The following is a 12,751-nucleotide window of genomic DNA, read 5'->3' as shown; positions in this document are numbered from 1 at the left end:
TATAATAATAATAATATTTTTTATTGTTATTCTTCTTCTTATTATTATTCAGTTCATAGTTCATAGTTTTAGTATATGCAGAGAAAAAGAGGAAGATAAACAATGAAAAAATACATATTTAGTTACCAAATAAGTAAACAATAATCCCTGTAAACAGCTGGTAATTAACAAACGCCCTCTTCGTCGCTGTATATTGTGAAAATAGTGTTTTTATACATTATTTTATGTTGATTTATGTATTGATTTTACATACAGACAGAGGGACAGACAGGGGGACAGGGACAGGTCCCGACGTCACAGCCGGTGGGTGGGGGCCGGAGCTGGGGCTCGCTGAGGGGCTGGACCGAGCTGCTGCTCCCGGTCACAGACGCAGAGGAGAGGCGGGCGGAGGCATGGACAGCCCTGCGCGGCTCTGCTCTCCTTTCACACAAACGTTATCAAAGCGAGCGGATACCGACTGACCTGCTGAAGACATGAAGCTCAGCCCGGTTCTCCTGTAAGAAGAAGAGGAGCAGCAGGAGCAGGAGGAGCAGCAGGAGGAGCAGCAGGAGGCCTTTACAGTTTACTGGTGAGCTTTTTAACGGGCTAAAAGTGCAGCTAGCATGCTAACCTGCTATGATACAGCACAACACCTAACACCGGCCTTAAGGGGCTTTCTGGACAGGCATCAATAACAATAAAACTACCAAACTTTAATATTTATCTCGTGTCACACCTGCACACTCAGGTGTTTTATGCGCGCGTTCAGGTATTTTGTGCGTAGCTAGCTAAAGTTAGCTAACGTTAGCTAAAACGTAAACAGCAGCTGACATCCGTTACAAAACAAACAATTCAAACATTTAACGTCTGCCTCGTTAGCTTCCGAGGCTAATGCTGTTAGCACGACCCGTGTGATAACGTGTGTTTTTTTTAATGTTTGTCTCGTGTCATGTTTTGTGACACCGTTAGCTGTTAGCACATCAGTGAAACATGTAATCTGACAGGAGGAGCAGGTTAGCAGCAGCTCTCTGCTTCTGCCTCCAGCCTGCTGCTGTGTCATGTTAGCTGTCTGATGTTATCCGAGCTAATGTGTGCTAACAGCGAAAACCTAAATTTAATAGTTAGCTCGGTTAGCTGCTGCTGCTGCAGGACGTTTGGACAGATAGTTAGCTCGGTGCTAACCGCCCCAAAAAGACCTGCAGTGTGTCCTGTCACCTTCTCAGTGAGACTGTCTCCGCGGGGAAGGAGGGACCGAAGAAAGTACACACAGTATACACAGTAATCAGGCTGCAGAAGTACTCCGGTATTTCAGTGAAAGAGGGAATAGCAGAGAGTAGAAATACTCTGTTACAAGCTTAGACAGCTGTGGTTACAAGTCCTGCATTCAAGATTTAAGTGCAAAAGTAAAAGCTTCAAAATACACTCAAAATACCAAAAGTATGAGTGCCAACGCAGATTGGCCCATTTCAGAATAATCTTAATTAATAAATAATCAGAACAGGCTGAAAATGTGCAAAAACTAGTAAAAAGGTTACAATAAAAATTACCTACAAATAAGTGAAAAACCAAGGAAATAACTCCAAAACGTGCTAAAAATAAAAACTATAATCTTTATCTGTGATGCAAATTTAAATATTTACTATAGTAAGACATTTTAGAGACATTTCTTGCCAACTAGGTCATTGCCTTTTCCCCCCATGTTTCTGAACAAACTCAAACCAATTTGTTTAGGTTTTTAAAGGTTTAAATACTTGTGAAATGCATCTAAATGTGGCACAAGAAAACTTGTATCAAGTCAGGTTTCAAAGGGTTAATATGAGCATCACTTTTATGCTGCAGGTCAAGCTAATTTCTTAAAAAATTTATAAAACTATATATATAGTGGAGAAAAAATATATACAACATAGTATTACGATATAATGTGTGGTAATATTGTATACAGTGGATCCTGTTTTCATCTTTAAATATATAAATTGTTAATTTTGCATTTTTTGCAGCCAACTAGAAAAGCCAACTAAAAAAAATCAGTTGCTTTTTCAGTCCAGTACACGTTTAGCTGCAATGAAAAGTCTCTGAAGTGAGATTAACAGACTGAAAAATGTTATCTTATTATCAATTATAATATTATTATCAATATCATGACATGAGAGTAGTTATCATGTCAGATTGTGGATCTAGTAATACAGTGAGTGTTGGCTTCCTGTATCTTATAAGCTGGAGCAAAACAGGCACCAAAATGTCAGTGTTACTCATAGTATTTGTTTAGGCAGCAGGGTGAAGGATTTACAGTAGCTCAGGCTGTAAAAGTACACACACACATCTTTGAGTAACAGTAGGAGTACCGCAGTTTTGCTTTTTTGTTTTTTTTCACTCGGTCTGCAAGGTGTCTCAGTTTTGACTCGTGCTCCAGCTCCATTTTGTAGAGCCCAGGTACTGCAGACGTGCAGAAAAATACAGAAATAAACAGCAGGAAAAGTCCTCCCAAAATCACATCTTGTCTTTTTCATTACCGACTTGATGTCCTGTTTCTATCTCACATTAAAAAAACGGTGCAGCGCACTCCTACATGATAAAGCACGGTTAAAGACTTACATCGATCCACGCCTACAAAGACTTCTTATCGTCTTCTAGCACGATGTCATCCCGTCCTCTTTTGTCATGTGCTCTAAACTTCACCTGTGAATGGTATATCATATTGGTATATCATATACCAATGTTAACATTTTATTAAGTATAGAAAATGGGATTAAGGGGCTCTTACTGGGCTCTTGTTGTCACTTTCAGATCAGTTTTTTCGGTTTCAGATTTTCGACTTTGATCTGGTGGGGTGGGGGGGTATCTGCATGAGCTACACTTCCCCATACAAACTCTCTAACAGCTCATGCAGAATAATACAAGTCTCATTTCCTTCACTATAAACTGGAGCTTAACAGATGTCAGTGATAAACATGATTTTTGATCGTACAGCAGGATGCAGGATTTGCAGTAGCTCAGGCTGTAGAAGTACACACATCACTCTGTGAGAGTAGTAGTATTTCATCACGTTGAATGGTTTGTTACTGTTTTTGATCTTACAAGATATACTGTTGCAAGATGGCAGTATTTTTATTTTTTGGCAGATACATCGTTTAATACACATGCAGTTTACTAGTCGTTTACTGTTTGCTTCCATGCAGGGCCGGGCGATATAGCCTGAAAATGATATATTTCAGTGTTTTTAAGCTATATCTCGATGCACGAACATTACATCTAACATCACGATTTTATTTTTTATTTTACCAAATTCCCTCTATGATGTAACAGTATTGTAGGAATGACTATTGGTACTTTGAAAAAAATATCAACACAATTCCATTTTTTGATCAATAATCATTAGTAATGTAGATATAATGACTAAGTGGGTAAAGATAAAGAAAGTTGAGAAAAGTACACCACTTTACTGTAATGCAACCTTTAAAACATGTAAAATAACCCACCATTTATTCCATATCACAATATAACAATATCCTATATCAAAGACAATATTAATCACTATGAATAATATTTTTATGATGCCCAGCTCTACTTCCATGGTTATTTAAGTTAATATTCTCCAGTCAAACGGATGAGTGCGGACTCTGAATGGTGTTTTATTTCAGCAGTAAGATAATAGGCTGCATTGATTATCAATGTGGGATTTCATCTGTGATTGGTTATATAAACGCTGCAGTAAAACTTCACAGTTTTGGTTGACTCATCCCAAAGAGGTGTTGATTAAAAACTGTGGTAAGATTTTCGCGGCTCTGATTGTGGTGTTGTTGTTGTTTCGGCTGGCATAGTTTAGAAAGTTTCACTGTAATTTACATACGTGATGAGGACAGATATCAGAAACACTTGTCAATAATAATGTAATCAATAGGAAACCTCACAGCCTCAATCATCAGCTGCATTGTTCTCTTTGTGTCTGAAAATGTCCTCTGGATTCACAGGACAATTATCCAGAATAAATGATGATTCAGGTGAAACATTTAGCATAAAATACTTGGCCGCTCACATTTTGTAACACCTCCCATCGCTCCCACACACACACAGAAACACACACACAGAAACACACACTTGAATCTGAACCATGTCAGAATTTGTAGAGTTTGCTGATTACTTTACACTTACTTAAATATTATTGATCTTTTTTATAGGATGTTAGGATTAATTTTTTTATACCTGGTTTACTTCATTTCAAGATAATCTCAGAGGCAGCAGAAGCAGTGGGGTCGGCTGCAGACAGCCAGTTAATGTCGTAAACATTTTTACTTTTGTTAAAATAAAGCATGCTTTTTGTTTCCACTTATTGATTTTTCAAAGAAAAGTTTGAACTTCTCTGACCTGTTATGGAAACGGTCAACACGTGTGCCGTGTAATGACAGAACATGGTCCTCTAGTTACGTCTGGTGGTTTTTGTTTGCCCTCTTATGGACATAATGCACAAAAATCATCATTTTGGCCATTTTTGACAGCTGTTCTTTTAACATCAAACATAAATTCTGATGTTTGTTCATAAAAGAATTAGATCTGAAAAAAATGTGTAAACTTTGGTAAAATGAAAACATACAGATATCAGTTTGGTACAATCCGAGTTCCTGTAGATCCGTTTTAAAAGGCATTGAATTAATTTATCTAAAAATAAGTCCGTTATTGATATTAAAAGTCTTAAATCAATCTTTCAAAAGTCTTATAAAAATACAAAAACATTTATCTTCTGTAAAAAACTGTAAAAATCTTAAAATAATAGGATGTATGTTCTTTGCGTTACTGTCATGCAGATCAGGATTACTCTGATATTTTGTTTCCGGCCGTGAGAGCAGAGGATCCACTGTCTGCTGGCTGTCATTGTATTCTGGACGACTTTGGGAGGTGTGAATTCAATGAAAATTGGCTATTTAAGCAAGATTTCACAGCATGCCTAAAACCGGTACAAAGCAGTGAAAAGGAGGCTTGGTGTATTTTATGCTAAAAGTATTTTCAAATTCAGCGTGATGCGAATCAAGGCAGAAAACCCGACAACAAATGCAAAGAATTTCCCCCCAAAAGTCCCAAGAAATTCATTTTTATTCATTTATATTAAGTTTGGTGATTGAAAAATCAGGCTTATTTAGTTTAAGGTCGAGTTGCATTAAAAAATTCTTAAATCTAATTTCCCTTAAGCTGTAGGAGGCCTGTACACTTCAGATGACACGATAAATCACTGAAAAACCTTTATTTAACCAGAATAGTTTTTCACTGACAGCAGTGCTCCACCCTGCGTCACGCTCTCTTATTCTGCAGTTTGATAAAAGATTGGAAATCTGAAATTGTCAGTCAGCAGACCGTCCTGTTCTGAATTATCTGATGGTTTAATATATAAAGGGCGCGCTGACCTTGATTTCCTCGTCTGCTTTGATACCACAAAGATCCACGAAAATGTTTGTTTCTTAATCTTCTGTCATTTGATTAAGTGAAGAAGCAGTGTTGAATTTTTCTAGGTCAGCACAGTGAAGAATCTTCCAAATTAGAAACTATTGATAACCTCAAACTGTAGACTGTTGTTTTATAGAAGTTTAGCACGGGCCTGCGGAAACTGCTCATGACAAGCTTAATATTAATATTTTGTGTGGTGTGGCCTCGTTGTTTTCAGGACTGATGGCTCCAGAGTGACATGCCATGGCTTTGATGATCCCCCCGGTGAAGCTCAAATGGCTGGAGCACCTCAACAGCTCATGGATCACGGAGGACAGCGAGTCGATAGCCACGCGGGAGGGAGTGTCGGTGCTCTACTCGAAGCTGCTGGCCAACAAAGAGGCGGTGCTGCTGCCCCAGCAGGTGCTGTGTCTGAAGGGCCCTCAGCTCCCGGACTTTGAGCGCGAGTCCCTCTCCAGCGATGAGCAGGAGCACTACCTGGACGCGCTCCTCAGCAGCCAGCTGGCTTTGGCCAAGATGGTCTGCTCCGACTCTCCGTTCGCCGCCGCGCTGCGCAAACGTGTGCTGGTGCTCCAGCGCATCTTCTACGCACTTTCCAACAAGTACCACGACAAGGGAAAGGTCAAGCAGCAGCAGCACTCCCCAGAGAACAACTCGGGCTCGGCCGACCTGCACTCTGTCAGCGAGCGGCCGCGCTCCAGCACCGACGCCCTCATCGAGATGGGCGTTCGTACGGGCCTCAGCCTTCTGTTCGCTCTGCTGCGGCAGAGCTGGATGATGCCTCCTCCACCCGGCCCTGGCGGAGGTCCCGGAGGAAACATAAACTTGTGTAACGATGTCATTCACACAGCCATCGATGTGGTCAGCTCCCTGCCGCCGCTCTCTCTCGCCAACGAGAGCAAGATCCCGCCGATGGGCCTGGACTGCCTGTCCCAGGTCACCACCTTCCTGAAGGGGGTGACCATGCCAAACTCCGGGGCGGATATTTTAGGGCGGCGGCTGGCCTCGGAGCTGCTGCTGGGGCTGGCCTCTCAGAGGGGCTCGCTGCGCTACCTGCTGGAGTGGATCGAGATGGCGTTGGCTGCATCAGCCGTGGTCAGCGCCATGGAGGACAACAAGGTGCTACAGAACCAGGAAGGGCTCATCGGATATGACTGTTTCATGAACATCCTCATGCAGATGAGACGCTCTTTGGTAAGGAAACTGTTGAATTGAAATTCATTTTGAATATGTAAAAAAAAAAGGAAAGGAAAGAATGAACATGTAAACATACACAAACATACAGACATCCGAAAAAGAAACATATTAAATCCCACCCACCTTTCTCCATCAGTCACTGAAAAATCGTTGACCTGTTTCCGTCTTTATATAGATTAAAAAATCAAAAATTCAAATTGTTTCATGTTTGAACATTGCTTTAACTCTGTCTGTAAACTATTCCATAATTTGAAACCACAGATTGAAATATAAAAACACTTTACAGTTTAAATTCTCCCTTTAGATTAACAGCAACAATAATACTGGAAGACTGTAAGTTCATTCAGTGGTTTAATTACTCAGAGACACAGTAGACGGCTGCTCGTTGCTCTGTGCTGTCCATAGTTTCCACTTTTTATCAGATATTTTCAATCTTTTATGAGTGATTCATTCATCACTTCTGATCATTTATTCATACTGTGCAGATGTGTTTTGTGTATGGACGTGCGATGTTCACAGTGGGATATTTACTGACGTTATGTTGTAGAACAAAATGTGAAAATCTCTTCGACTTATGATAACTACAGACCTCATTTCACACATCCAACCAAGATCACATTTAAAAATATGTTGACTCCAAGACGAAGGAACAGGAAGTGTGCAAACATGTTAACTCATATCCGGGATTTAGGACTCATTCCTGGACCAGTGTGTTGGGGTCTGTTACAGGCAGGGTGTCTGCAGGTCCTTGAAAAGTCCTAAATTCTGTAAATTTTGGGCCCTGAAAGTCATTAAATAATCTTTTATTTAAAATTCTCAAGTCCTTATTGTAACAACCATCTTACCTAATTTAATTTATCCATCTTTTGATTTATTTTCATCATAATGAGTCAAAATCTTTTGTGTGAAAGTCCACATTTCGGATGAAAAAAAAACCTTTAACCACTGAACCTTACACTGTGTTTTACATTATATACCTACCTGTTGGCAAAATGTCAGTTAACCGAACTCGCTCAAATGATTATCTTCTACATGAAACCCACCTCTGCACATATATACTTTTATACTTCATTTAGTGGAAAAATGATCTTGAAAAGGTCTTCAAATGCACTAATTGCCATGCATGTTGTAAACATTTGTGTGTGTGTGTGTGTGTGTGTGTGTGTAAAACTGTCTCAGGGCTCGTCAGCAGATCGCAGCCAGTGGAGAGAACCAACACGGACCTCTGACGGCCTGTGCTCGTTGTATGAGGCGGCACTTTGTCTTTTTGAAGAAGTAAGACTTTTTTGTGTTGTTATACTGTATGTTCACGGCACCTCAACATGTTTATTGATTTATAGGAGTGGTCAGCCTTCTTTAACATGCAAAAAACAAGTTAATCCTCTAACTACAAAAATATCACTGCTGTTGGGCGCAAACCTCCTATGTCCAAGGATCCAATGGAGATAGGAGGTTTAGTCACAAGCTTTTTTTTAAATACATTTAATCGGTTGAGAAATAGTAAAACCCACAGTTTCGGATAGATGATTGATGTCTTTTGGGGAAAATACTTATTTCAATACGTGTAAGACTGTCTCGAGCAATGTATGTAAACATTGCTATGTAAGTATATGTGTGTTTTTTGTCCTTTTTAAAAAATGTATTTATTATTATCAGGATTATTTTATTTTATTTTATTTTATTATGTGTAATTGATACGTGTTTGTCAAAGCTTTTGTTATTTGGGATGGGAGGGATTTATTTGGGCTTGTGAATTTTGTTCCAAATAAGCAAAAAAGCCAGTAAACATAGTTTGGGAGGAGAAAAAATGTCCGGAGCGGCTCTTTAATCGCGTCCTCTTCTTCCAGGTATGTCGAATGGCATCCGACTACTCTCGCACCTGCGTCAGCCCAGACAGCATCCAGACCGGCGAGGCCCCCGTGGTGTCCGAGAGCTGTGAGGTTTACGTGTGGGGCAGCAACAGCAGCCACCAGCTCGTGGAGGGAACGCAGGAGAAGATCCTGCAGCCCAAGCTGGCCGCCAGCTTCGCCGATGCACAGACAGTAAGAGAAATCACGTGTCGTCCGTAGAGCCGAGTGTCTGCACGTGTGGAGAGAGGAAACATCTGTTATCCTGCATTCATCACTACAAGTGGTGTCAGGAGCTTCCTCCGGAAGTTTGCTGCTTTTGGCAAATTAGTTGTTGATTTTTCTGGAGATTTGTTTTCTTTAAATCATTGGTTTCACTGATCAGCGTTGAAGAAAAGTAAGCTTTACATAGATGTGACATAATATGCTTAAAATTCGGATTTCACTGGTTCTCCCTCAGAGAAACGGCTGCTGTATATCATATGTCATGCTGTGTATGATAGCCTAAAACAAGGACTTGTGCTCTTTTAAGTTCGGTGTACACTGTGAGATTTCGGGCTGTCACAGACGAAAGATGACCAACTTGAAAGAAATGTGGCTATATTTTTGGTTGTGGCCCTAAAACGGTGTTCCTCAGTCTTATGGTCTTAAATTTGGCACACACACAGCTGAGTTTCTGCTTCAGAAAAATAAAAAAATTCAGTCAGCTTTTTTAACTTTTTCATGCCTCTGCACTGCCGATAGCTGGAGCCTAAGGAGACGATCACGCAGAGATTTATCGCTAGATAAACGTCGCCAGCAGAACCATCATTTCCCTGTGGTACAGTGCACCTTGGTGGTTTTCAGGCGCACATAAAAGTTAAATATTTTTAAACTTTTCTGCTCAAGGCGCGGCGTTGCACCGCTCGCTCCCAGCTGTTTTTACATATGCGCTTCTAAGGCGTTTTTGGTGTGGTTGCACCTGGCGTAGTGCGTCTCAGTGTGATCAGCCCCTAAGGCATAACGTTTGAACACGTAATATCAAGAACGCCTTCTAGAGTTGGACTCTAGAATGAAGTAAATTTGGTGGTCTTAGGTCAAAGGTCACGGTCTCTGTGAGCTCATGAAACATGTCTTTGTCCATAACTCAGAGTTGATGTTTAACTGTGACGTAGTTTCATAGAAATGTTTGAAAGGGTAAAATGATTAAGTGTTACATGGTTATTGGGTCACATGGTATGCTGTGTCATGATGTAATGTGGCGTCCCTCCCTGCCTCCTGGGTCAGCCCGCTGTCACACGTCTTCTCCTGGTTTCTCTGCAGATTGAGGCGGGTCAGTACTGCACTTTCGTCATCTCTTCTGATGGCTCCGTTCGGGCGTGCGGGAAGGGCAGCTACGGCCGCCTGGGCCTCGGGGACTCGAACAACCAATCAACGCTCAAGAAGCTGACCTTTGAGCCGCACCGTGCCATCAAGAAGGTGTCGTCATCCAAAGGCTCAGATGGCCACACGCTGGCCTTCACCACGGAGGGCGAGGTGTTCAGCTGGGGGGACGGAGACTACGGCAAGCTGGGTCACGGGAACAGCTCGACGCAGAAGTACCCCAAACTGATCCAGGGGCCGCTGCAGGGGAAGGTACGATCTGACACACGGGATTTATTTTACTGTCATGGTGCTCACTTCACATTTCTATTATTTGAAATCCTGTAAGAAATTTAACGCAGCAGTGAGTAGCGATATACTCCTCTTTTTTTTTTTAGTAAAGTGTTCTTGCACCTGAAACTGTAATACAGTGTCATACAGCTGCGTTCTCCTGGGCCGTCCGCTTTGAAAATAGATAATAGTGTATAATAGATAATGTGCATTCAGTGGCATTGATAAAGTGTGGTTATGTGTGTGTGTTTTGTGTCAGGTGGTGGTGTGTGTGTCTGCTGGCTACAGACACAGCGCTGCAGTCAGTGAGGACGGAGAGCTGTACACATGGGGCGAAGGAGATTTTGGAAGATTAGGTAAGTCACTAAACTCATTATCTTTTACCCTAAAATAAAGTGTTCATACAATTCATGAGTTTTCATACAATACACGATCACAACACAAAAACAAGTGCTGTCAGATTTAGTGATTATTCAAGGTCCAACAGATTATCGGCCTCACTGATTATTGAGGACAATATTTGGCATTTTGATGAATATCTGTATTAGCATTTTATTTTAATGATCACCGATAAAATGAATTAATTTAAAAGTGCAAAGAAAGTGTGAGCATGGGAGGAACTTTTCCGTTGTTAAACCTCAGGGTGCTATCTCATCCTGAATCACAGCTGGGACAGTGAACCGTTGCACAGCTAGTCAACCTAAATACGTACAGCTCTAAATCAGCACACACACAGCAGCACATTGTCTAACGCACAGAATATTCTGTATGTTATTAAAAACCTGTCCGTGTTCACGTTCCCCTCCTTTGTGCTTCGGGCTGTGAAAGCTCTTTGTGATTCTGGGTCGTATAGGGGCATGTATAGAACAGATTGTGCGATGTGTACCGCTTGTGGGTGTTTCCACCAGGTTCCTTAAACTCGTCACACTTTTCAAGGCTGTTTTAAAATATCAAACAAAAGACAGATACACTGTCACCTTAGGATCGTTCTATGTTTGTAGTCCAAAATGAAACATTAGCTTCAGGCAGCATAAATCATACTGCAGTTTTTCTGACAGTTATTACAATTGTGCAAATGTGTTGCAATTTTAGTGTAAATGGTCATTTTTGCACTGAATTTCCAATAAAAAAAATTATGATGTAATTTTTGTTAAAGTGCTGCTGCATTCATGTGATGTTGGAAGGTCAGAGTTTCTGAGTTGGGAAGTCGTTCCTCCGACTTCACTGTGTTCAGTGGCTTTGAGGTCGTACAGTGAGAACAACATGGAGGCTACAGATGGGTTTCATGTTGATGCTGAGAGCATTTAAAGTTTGATAGTTGTTTCCTTTTTATATATTATATTTTTATATTTAATGTAGGTCATTATTACGATTTTACACGTAACCTAATCAAAAATTGATATTTAATTCTTGAATCAATGAAAAGTTTCTTCTCATTGACCAAACACTGACTTTTGCTGCCATGTTAATGCATTTATGATGTCAAGTCGGTGACTTATCAATGATAGTGTACTCTCCTCGCGTGTTTTATAGTTCAAAGTTTGTTTGCTTGTTGCAGCTAATAGATGCAGAAAGTAAAATGTGCAACTACTGAAAGTACTAGGACCAAAATAACCAAATATATAATTTACATCTTTACATCTTTGGAGGGCAGTTCGTGTGCTCATAACTCGTAAATAAGGTAAATATGGTCTTTTGGAGGAGCACCTGAAGGCAGCATGTGTAACAGAAACTTGATGCGCCTTCAGTCTTCAGAGAAACAGCGATTTTTTTACACATGGTTTGATATTTTCCATGCGTACACAGCTTGACTTTTTCATTGTTTGGGATTGCAGGTCACGGAGACAGCAACAGCCGAAACATTCCTACTCTGGTCAAAGACATCAGCAACGTGGGAGAAGTGTCGTGTGGCAGCTCCCATACTATTGCACTGTCGAAGGATGGACGCACGGTGTGGTCCTTCGGAGGAGGAGACAACGGTGAGGAAACTCTATTTGAAAATCTGTTATATATCTGAATATTTTATATTGGAAAAATAATTAATTAGGGAAAATCTAAATCTTTGAAATGAGCATTTTTAATCAGAGCCTTTTCCAAATTACGCACATGATGTAGATAATGTGCATGTACTTTTTTTCTCGACTGCGTGCAAAACATTTTTTGTTAAATTTACAGTATAATGAAGAATTTATAATGTTTTTTTCTTGTATTTTATGTATTTTGGTTTAGTTTTCAAAATTTTAAACTGTTGCACATCAGTAGAGTGTGAGTATGTACTGGTACAGCCGAAACAGAAACCATGTGTCGTCCTGCAGGAAAACTAGGTCATGGTGATACTAATCGAGTCTACAAGCCAAAAGTGGTGGAGGCCCTGCAGGGGATGTTCATCAGGAAAGTTTGTGCGGGAAGCCAGTCGTCTCTCGCCTTAACCTCTACAGGGCAGGTAGGACATCACTCCGACAGAATGAAACGAGTGGTTTGTTGAGAAGAAGTGGAGGCTTGAGGTTCCTGCACATTTCTCCAAAGGAGGGAATTTAATATGGATGTTTATGCATTCCTACCAACAGCTGGCTGGATATTGAAAGTCATATATTTTGATTTTAGGACTTGTTAATGTAATTGTAAATGCCAGGTTTTTGTCATGATGCTACTATGTTTTGTAA

At 40.6% G+C, this 12,751-nt stretch overlaps 1 protein-coding gene across 1 annotated transcript in view; it reads left to right on the top strand.

Annotated features, from left to right (window-relative positions):
- The first annotated feature begins 360 nt into the window (after positions 1 to 360).
- Positions 361 to 12,751, top strand: part of LOC121943581 (probable E3 ubiquitin-protein ligase HERC1) — a 37,744-nt gene continuing 25,353 nt past the window's right edge. Inside the window, 8 exon segments of the mRNA XM_042487145.1 lie at positions 361 to 568; positions 5,630 to 6,606; positions 7,789 to 7,884; positions 8,457 to 8,651; positions 9,759 to 10,070; positions 10,348 to 10,444; positions 11,924 to 12,067; positions 12,404 to 12,531. Of these exon segments, the coding sequence (XP_042343079.1) occupies positions 5,656 to 6,606; positions 7,789 to 7,884; positions 8,457 to 8,651; positions 9,759 to 10,070; positions 10,348 to 10,444; positions 11,924 to 12,067; positions 12,404 to 12,531 (1,923 nt within the window). The 5' untranslated portion in view covers positions 361 to 568; positions 5,630 to 5,655.

This window comes from Plectropomus leopardus, chromosome 1 (assembly GCF_008729295.1).
Source record: "Plectropomus leopardus isolate mb chromosome 1, YSFRI_Pleo_2.0, whole genome shotgun sequence".
NCBI lineage: Eukaryota > Metazoa > Chordata > Actinopteri > Perciformes > Serranidae > Plectropomus > Plectropomus leopardus.
Note: the sequence above shows the minus strand (reverse complement) of the source record. Positions and strands in the feature narration are given on the sequence as shown.